Raw genomic sequence first — 9,263 nt, 5'->3', positions numbered from 1 at the left:
ATGATATAGAGGAAGAGGTCAATAAAGATATCAAGACATTTAAGTTAGAAAGGGTGGTTAAACTGGTCCAGATGTATTGCATCCGCACATATTAAATGAAGCAAGGGAAGAGATAGCAGAGGCACTGTTACATGTATAGAAAAAAAATCATCACAAAAACGAATAGTGCCAAAGGGCAGGATGATAGTTAATGTGATTCATATATTTTGAAACAGGAGATAGAACAAGTCCAGGGAACTATAGGCCAGTTAACGAAAGGTCGGTGGTAGGAATGATCATGGAATCTTTTGCTCAATGAAGCAATCGAAAAACATCTAGAAACCGAAAATATAATAAAGAATAGTCAGCACGGATTTCAGAAAGGGAATGTTTAACAGTTTGACAGAAGGTTTGAAAGTTTAAATTACAGTTGAACATAACTTATCTGCTTTTCAATTCTATTCCTCTAGAAATAAACCCCAGTGCTGTGTTTGCTTTCTGTGGCCTCATCAACCTGTGTTGCTACTTTTAATGATTTGTCAATCTGTACCCCGAAATCCCTTCGCTCTTCTACCACATTTAGACTCTTACTTTCCAAGCAGTATAAGGCCTCCTTATTCCCCCGAGCAAAATGCACCATCTCACACCTTTCTATATTGAAATTCAATGGCCATTTACACCGCCTTTCATCAAGCTTATGAAAGTCTTCTTGTATTTTGTTGGATTCTTCGTCAGTATAGACTATACACCCTAAATTAATTACAAGAATTTAATACAGCATGCAACCAACATTTGGTCCAACCAAATGTTTCCAATTCCCAGTTTTTCTAAATCCCACTCGTGCAACATAATGTGAAGAATGAGTTGATCTTCTGTCCCTCTCTCACCTGCAAACTTCAATGTCCCGGGGTTTGGGGACATCTACTGGCCGGAAGCAGAACTGCAACAGTTCGGAACAAATTGCTGAAACCGGACAATGTGCAGTGTGAGCGTGTTTGTGATTGCTGCCAGGTATTCAATCTGATTGGTTTCTTCAGATATCCAATCAGAGAGTGAATGGAAAAGGTGACGTTGTATCACTCCGAATGACCCAATCACAATCAATGCCTTCCTCCATCCCTCATTAGCATAGGGCTGTGGGGCTGCCGATTTAATCCGAGTTCGGAGCGGATTTGGGTCATTCCTGGGTCTGAAATTGAGTTTGAAAATGCCTGAGGACAAGAAAGCAGCTCCCAAGAAGGGCGCCAAGAAAACCTTGAGTAAAGCGCCAGCCAAGGGCGGCAAGAAGCGGAGAAAGTCGAGGAAGGAGAGTTACTCTATCTACGTCTACAAAGTGATGAAGCAGGTTCACCCGGACACCGGCATCTCCTCCAAGGCCATGAGCATCATGAACTCCTTTGTGAACGATATTTTCGAGCGCATCGCTGGTGAGGCTTCCCGCCTGGCCCATTACAACAAGCGGGCGACCATCAGCTCCCGGGAGATCCAGACCGCCGTGCGCCTGCTGCTGCCCGGGGAACTGGCCAAACACGCCGTATCGGAAGGGACGAAGGCGGTGACCAAGTACACCAGCTCCAAGTAAAACTCCACAATGCACTGAAAAAAATGAACACAAAGGCTCTTTTAAGAGCCACCCACAGTCTCTCTGAAGACGCTGTAACGACCCCTCTGTGTAGAATCATTTTACTGTAGAATGTTTGATACTAACTGTTTTTCTCTAACTCTTGTGCTTTTCTAATTTCTCTTGAAATCTAGTAGATTCTCATCATCACTGCCGGTTATAATCTGTGTGTTGCTTTTTTATTTAGTCCCAATAACCAAAAACGTGTCACTGATCCTCTCGTTCTCGTTCATATTCCGACCCTTCCCGGCTACTGCCCATTAAGAGCCGTTTTAAGGGGGTGTATTAGACTTCAGTCATTTTTTTCTCATTTTCACGTTTGTTTGTTCATTATTCCGGAATATCACTTTCAGAACCGCAATCCTTTGTAAAGCAACAGCCTTGAAAGAGACTTCACACCGAGTACAGAATAGTCTAAAGGATCTGTTACTGTTCGACTCCTTGCACCAGGAGTCCCGGCTCCGGTTTCGATCGCGATGCAGCTCCTGCGAACAGGGATCAATCCACAATCTGTCGTTTGTTCCTTTCACAAAGATTGAGCTGGAATCTGTCTCGTTACAAAATGGGTCTTTATTCCCGCCCGATTGAACATGAACGGTTAATGAAGCCGGATTTTAACCGGAATGTATAAGGTTCTGGAAGTTGTGACGGGAAATGTGGAACAACAGTGTAAAAGGAGAGAGATATTTAAATTTTTGTCTTTCGCGACATTATTTACTAAATCCGATTCTTGTGTTACAGAAATATTGGCGGGCTTTTCAAATTTCAAAAAAAACGGTTCAGTTCGGTATTTTCCGTCCTTTTCTCATTCGGCTATTGATTGGTGAATAAAACAGCTCTCTGATTGGGCTGTTCGTTGAACCAATGAGATTGAGAACAGATGGACCAATCACAAGTGCCCCCACTGCACTCCTCCAGAAGGTATAAGAAGGGCGAGTGAGGGAGGATTTCTTCATTCTTTGTGAAAGTGTTTGTGAGATTGTGGAAATGTCTGGAAGAGGAAAAACCGGCGGTAAAGCTCGGGCCAAGGCCAAGTCTCGCTCATCCCGGGCCGGACTGCAGTTCCCTGTGGGCCGTGTTCACAGGCACCTGCGGAAGGGGAACTACGCTGAACGTGTGGGTGCCGGAGCCCCGGTCTATCTGGCTGCTGTGCTCGAGTATCTGACGGCTGAAATCCTCGAGCTGGCCGGCAACGCGGCCCGGGACAACAAGAAGACCCGCATCATCCCCAGACACCTGCAGCTGGCCATCCGCAACGACGAGGAGCTCAACAAGCTGCTGGGACGGGTGACCATCGCTCAGGGCGGGGTGCTGCCTAATATCCAGGCCGTGCTGCTGCCGAAGAAAACCAGCAGTGTGAGCACCAAGAGCAAGTAAAGCGGTCAAGATTTAACCTGATAACCCAAAGGCTCTTTTCAGAGCCACCCACGGTATCTATGAAAGGGCTGGTTACTGTCTGTGGGCTCAGGAATTAACTTCAAAAGGACTTGATTCCGATTCGAGAAACTAACAATAACTTGTTATGCACAAATCATCCATATCGGTCTGTTGCAGTAATCGCTTCCGGACCGCAGATGTCGCCAACCTCCAATCGATTATAATTTGCAGTTTGTCTGGTGAATGAGACAAAATACCAGAACCGTTAGAATTGCCAACTGGGCGGGTGGGATACAGAAATACCAGGGACGCTTAATATTATTTACCGTCCCATCCTCGGACAACACTGGCTCAGTCTGTGTTATTTTACCCAGATTTGTACAACGGATGCTGACTGATGTGCTGTTATTGTATCAGCGATTACTGAATTAAGAATTGTAAACAATTTTACAACACCAAGTTATAGTCCAGCAATTTTATTTTAAATTCACAAGCTTTCGGAGGCTTCCTCCTTCGTCAGGTAAATGTACCTGACGAAGGAGGAAGCCTCCGAAAGCTTGTGAATTTAAAATAAAATTGCTGGACTATAACTTGGTGTTGTAAAATTGTTTACAATTGTCAACCCCAGTCCATCACCGGCATCTCCACATCATGAATTAAGAATGTGAGTGAAATTTGCGTTTGGATGTGAGTGAGGTATTTATTCTGTCCCTCCCCTTTATACGTTTCCCATTTAAGCAAATTTCTCACGACCCTGCCATTTCAACCCAGGCGATCACAGCTCTTTCCATCGCCGATTTGGTGGCTCTGAAAAGAGCCTTTGTTGCACTTGGTGCTGAAGCCGGGTCGGGTTTAGGCGCGCTCCCCGCGGATGCGGCGGGCCAGCTGGATGTCTTTGGGCATGATGGTGACTCGCTTGGCGTGGATGGCGCACAGGTTGGTGTCCTCAAACAGCCCCACCAGGTAAGCCTCGCTGGCCTCCTGCAGGGCCATGACGGCCGAGCTCTGGAAGCGCAGGTCTGTCTTGAAATCCTGAGCGATCTCTCGCACCAGGCGCTGGAAGGGCAGTTTGCGGATCAGCAGCTCAGTGGATTTCTGGTAGCGGCGGATCTCCCTCAGAGCCACAGTGCCGGGTCTGTAGCGATGAGGCTTCTTCACTCCGCCCGTGGCTGGAGCGCTCTTCCTGGCCGCTTTGGTCGCCAACTGTTTGCGAGGAGCTTTCCCGCCGGTCGATTTGCGCGCTGTCTGCTTGGTCCTGGCCATTTTCTGAACAGATCTCAACACAACCTGAGACACAGAGACTGTGAACACGGAGTGCGCTCTGGGGCCGCCTTTTAAAGCGTCTAAGGGTATCCGCCCCTGGCCTGTGATTGGCTGAGGTTTCACCCCCAGTCAAGGAGGGACTGCCCCGGGACTGTGATTGGCAGGTTTGATCCAAGATCTGTCAGTCAGACCAAAACGGCGGGAGGTATTGGGTCCCAATTGGCTGAGCTGAAATTAATTTTCAATTTCAAAAAGCCCGCCAATTTCAGAGCATCAAATAACAGTTTCAAGAAAATTTCATTTCCCTCCAGCAATTTAAGAATCTCTCTCTTTATAATCTCCGCTATTTCCTTCTCCTCAGCTCAAATCTCAGGCTGTTTCACATTCCGGTTCATTCTCTGATCTGTCTGTAAACGGGCGGGAATAAATCCCCGGTCATTGCTTTCCGTAACGGGAATTGCTTTCCAGCTTCAATTTCAAAAATCCCGCCAGTTCCGGCCCGGTGAACCGCTCCTCAAACAGAAACTTCACATCGAACTGATAATTGAATGAGGGCAGGAAATAAACACATAGCAGAGAGGACACAGCGGGAGAGGGAGTGAGGAGCGATTTTACTCTGAGCGGAGAAGGTAATGTCTGGGGAAAGACTCTGTATCACCGCCTGTTCATTTATACGGTGAAACCGGGAATTCCGCTCCTTCTCTCGGGATGGCCGAGAACCCCGGCCGTTGTTTCTGATCTCCCTGTACCGAGTGTTGGGGAATCTCCCCATACTAATTAAATATCGGAAACTGATTCCCCATCCCGAGATCTTTCCTCTCCCCGTTCCCAGGTCAGTGCTCTCTCTGTGAGGCGGTGGGTGGCTCTTAGAAGAGCCTTTGTTTTGTGTCCGGTTAGAAAGGGTCAGGTTGTTCAGCCGCCGAATCCATAGAGAGTGCGGCCCTGCCGTTTCAGAGCGTACACCACATCCATGGCAGTGACCGTCTTGCGCTTGGCGTGTTCAGTGTAGGTGACCGCGTCCCTGATCACATTCTCCAGGAAAACCTTCAGCACCCCGCGGGTTTCCTCGTAGATCAGACCCGAGATCCGCTTGACACCGCCACGGCGAGCCAGGCGGCGGATGGCTGGTTTGGTGATCCCCTGGATGTTATCACGAAGCACTTTCCGGTGCCGCTTGGCTCCGCCTTTCCCCAGTCCTTTGCCTCCTTTACCTCTGCCAGACATGATTATTCTTCACTCAAATCGCTGCTGAATGAACAGCAAACTGATGTTGGTTCCGTTTTTATGCAGCCTGCCCTGACCTGACTGAAACAGACACAGGGTGAGAGAGGGAGGGGAGGAGACAAAGATAAATATTAAACAGGGAGGGGAGGAGATAGAGTGTGATATTAAACAGGGAGGGGAGGAGACAATCAGAGTGACGGACAGAGCGGAGAGCGGCCTCTGATCTTCCAGCTCCACCTCCAGCTTTCTCCACCCGCCAATTTCAAACCGTTTATCGAAAATAGAACCGAAACACAGCGCTCCGCACAAACCCTTACAGACTCGGGCTTCATAGAATCCCGGAACTTTTCAATAAGCCCCGTTACAATCAATAGTCAGTAATATTCCTGCCGAAATACAGTCCCTTCTATAACAAGTCAACCCGCCTCCTTCCATTTCAGTCCCAGACCCGATTCTATCTCCCCGCACATTCCCTCCCAGACGGGTTCAGCAGTTTATAAACACTTTATTCCAGCTGATTTGAAGAATCTCATGTGTTGTGGTTTGAATTGTGATAGCTGCCGATCTCCGCCAGTTTTACCCTGTTACGGACTGTCGCCCTGAATCTGTGAGAAAAAATGAACTGGGACTGGAGCCGAACACACGCCAGTTCCAGTGAGGCCCGGCCCGGACATCCCATTCTCTCTATTTTATTAGACATTGGGGGTCGGGCGGGGATAGCGAATGTCAGCGAGTCACCAGGACCCTGGGTTTATTTGAAATGATTTCTATCTGAAATCTGAGCCCGGCCCCGGGACAGGAATCATCTGATTCCGGGATCAGCTCTTTTCTGAGAGACGTGGGTGGCTCTGAGAAGAGCCGTTGTGTTCAGATGGTCACAAGTTGCACTTGATTTTTTACTTCTTTTTGCCCGCTGCTTTCTTTGGCTTTGCTGACTTCGGCTTGGGCTTGGCCCTCGGTTTTTCCACCTTCTTCGCCTTCGCCTTCACTGGGTTGGGGGTCTTGGGCTTCTTAGCCGCCGCTTTCTTCTTAATTGGTGATTTCGCCGCCTTTTTCGTGGTCGATTTCTTGACCGCTGGTTTCTTGGCCGTTAATTTCTTGAGGGCTGTTTTTTTGGCCGCTGGTTTCTTTCCGGGAGATTTCTTGGTCACTTGTTTCTTCACCTTCTTTCCCACTTTTGCCTGAGTTTCCTTCTTAGCGACTCTGAAGGAGCCCGAGGCGCCCGTGCCCTTGATCTGCACCAGGGAGCCTTTTTCCACATTTCTCTTGATACTTAATTTAATCTGGGACCGGTGCTTCTCCACATCCAGGCCTTTGGCAGCCAGAACCTTCTTTATCGCGGCCAGGGATATCCCCTTGCGATCCTTGCAATCCCCCACAATCTTGAGGATCTGTTCGCCCAACGGGGGACCGGTGGTCTTGGGTCGGAGAACCGCCTTCTTCTTCTTCGGAGCCTTGGGTGGAGCGGCGGCGGCGGCAGGAGGAGCCGTTTCGGCGGCTGCTGTGTCTGTCATGTCCGGGACTCTGTCGAAAATCTCTCTGACAGTCAGAGCTGGGTCAGAAATGAAACGAGAGGCGGCGGCACAGAGCAACTTAAATGCCCAGAGCGGACGGGGCGGAGACATCCTGCTGTCAGCTCCCGGCCCCTCCAGCCTCTCTGTGTTTCTCTCTCCTCTGAAACTCCCCGATTCCAATTCAAATCGGGCACTCCAGAGTCCCAGACTAGCCCCTTCCTATATCTCACACCGGTATGTTTGCTGTCGAAAAACTTTCACCGGAATTAAAAGCACCAGTTTCGATTTAAACCCGTTTCATTGCTGCACTGATCGCGCTCTCTCACCCGATCGCTGACATGATCTCCGTTTTTCACCTGAAATCTTGAATTGGTCTGAAACTTTACCTTAAATTTCCACATCGGAGCTCGGCAGGGGAGGAGGGCGATCCTTTGACAGGGATTTTTTAAAATTTTACTCAAAAGGGACTCGGAAATCTGGCGATGAGTCCGGCCACACAAACACAGTGGCATTAATCTAACCCATCCGCCCCTTTAACACACTCTCTCTGACACAATGTTTACATCTTCACATTCACAGGACAAACTGTTCGCCAGATTGACAATTCCCGTGACAGGCTTTCCTCACCGCTCGGCCTGTGCTGCAGATTCTCGGAGGTGAGTTGTCGTTTCCCAGCTCAGTAACTGTTAAACACTCCGAGCCCGGCGCTCCTCACAGTGTCTGGTCCCCAGATTCAGGGGCAGCAGCCAATCACAGCTGTGGATGTGATTATCCATATCTGGTTTTAAATGATTCTATTATTCACACTCAGCAATATGTTTGGTTGAGACGATAATACAAATTCTCCTCTCTGGGCTCCTCCAGTCTCTCTGTCTTTCTCTCCCTCCTCCTAAACTGACTGACAGACAACAGTAACTGGTGTCCTATCCGTCCCATTCTCAACACCCAGAGACGGACAGTTGCTGAATAAATTCAACATTCATAGGCAGTCCAGTGTCAGGCCGTTACAGGCTGTTTCTCCCCACCTTTCCTTATTGGACTGGAGACTGATAAATGCACCGTCAGACCGGCTCATACATAATAGAAGGGACAGTGACCGTCTCACCAACAGCACCGGAGGTCTGTTCACAGACACAGAATTAGTCTTTACGTTCCAACAGGGTGTTCATATTACGCTCAATAACACTATCCCGCTTTCATGTACAGCGCTGGAGGGAGAGAAATACAGACGAACAGATAAAGAGACAGACAGAGACAGGCACACAGACAAAGTATCATTCTCACACTTCCTCTCAGTGTGTCCGTTTCACACTCAGCAAACAGTATCCCACCTTCGTGTAAAGCGCTGGAGAGATACAGACAGGCAGAGTATCAGCCATACGCTTCCCATCAGTCTCTCTGTATCACGCTCAGCAGCAGTATTCCACCTTCATATGTTGTACATAAGAGAGAGAGAAACTGACCTGCAATGTCCCGTTTTCACCCAGTAACAAATTGGAAAATTCTCCATTCCAATTGCCATTCCAAGCTGGAGTGACGGAAGATGCAGTCTCATCTCTCACTGATATTATTTCAGAGACAGACACATTATTAATCCCACTCTCAGGGACAGTGTCACGCATTTAACCCTCTCTTGCATGTTGTACCCTCTGCAATTTTGCAGCTCAGGGCCCTTCTGTATTTCTCTCAGCGACCGAGAGTTTCACTCCGATTGAAATAAACTGGGACTGTAGCCGTCAAATATTAATCCTACACGGTCCCAGCAAATACACCGACTCCCATTTTCCTCCCATGTTTCTCCAGGATTGATGTGGAGATGCCGGTGATGGACTGGGGTTGACAATTGTAAACAATTTTACAACACCAAGTTATAGTCCAGCAATTTTATTTTAAATTCACAAGCTTTCGGAGACTTCCTCCTTCCTCAGGTAAATGTTTCTCGAGGAATCCGGCCTCCAGTTACGGAGTCACAAGTTTCTTTATCAGCAAAGGGACCAAGAATGAACAGAACCAATTGGCTCATTTCACAGCCGCCCACTTTATCTCTGAAAGACTCTTTTCCATCAAAAGATACCGAGAGAAACAGCAGGGATGGAAACATCGAGTTTAATAGTGAGAGATTGTAAAGTCAGTCTGGATTCCAGCGTTAGGCACAGGTGGAATCCCATCTGTTTCCCATTCTGGTGCCTGTTCCTGCACAGCCTGTGGACCCCATTCCCTCTGACCTTTCCCCCAGCCCCACTTCCTTTGCTCAGACTCTGAAAAATTCCAACTGGGGAAAGTTT

At 48.2% G+C, this 9,263-nt stretch overlaps 3 protein-coding genes across 3 annotated transcripts; 2 read left to right on the top strand and 1 right to left on the bottom strand.

Annotated features, from left to right (window-relative positions):
• Positions 1-1,186: 1,186 nt before the first annotated feature.
• Positions 1,187-1,642, top strand: LOC137312535 (histone H2B 1/2-like). Its single transcript, XM_067979072.1, has one exon. It carries the CDS (start codon positions 1,187-1,189, stop codon positions 1,559-1,561), a length of 375 nt encoding a protein of 124 aa, XP_067835173.1. The 3' UTR covers positions 1,562-1,642.
• A 927-nt stretch (positions 1,643-2,569) lies between these two features.
• LOC137312628 (histone H2A.J-like) lies at positions 2,570-2,977 on the top strand. Its single transcript, XM_067979150.1, has one exon. The coding sequence runs from the start codon at positions 2,588-2,590 to the stop codon at positions 2,975-2,977; it is 390 nt and encodes a 129-aa protein (XP_067835251.1). The 5' UTR covers positions 2,570-2,587.
• A 3,383-nt stretch (positions 2,978-6,360) lies between these two features.
• LOC137312554 (histone H1-like) lies at positions 6,361-8,147 on the bottom strand. The gene is made up of 2 exons (XM_067979087.1): positions 8,129-8,147; positions 6,361-6,965 (listed from the first exon to the last, which is right to left on the bottom strand). The coding sequence occupies exons 1-2, from the start codon at positions 8,145-8,147 to the stop codon at positions 6,361-6,363; spliced, it is 624 nt and encodes a 207-aa protein (XP_067835188.1).
• Between the last annotated feature and the right edge of the window lie 1,116 nt (positions 8,148-9,263).

The sequence above is a fragment of the Heptranchias perlo genome, unplaced genomic scaffold (assembly GCF_035084215.1).
Source record: "Heptranchias perlo isolate sHepPer1 unplaced genomic scaffold, sHepPer1.hap1 HAP1_SCAFFOLD_43, whole genome shotgun sequence".
NCBI lineage: Eukaryota > Metazoa > Chordata > Chondrichthyes > Hexanchiformes > Hexanchidae > Heptranchias > Heptranchias perlo.
Note: the sequence above shows the minus strand (reverse complement) of the source record. Positions and strands in the feature narration are given on the sequence as shown.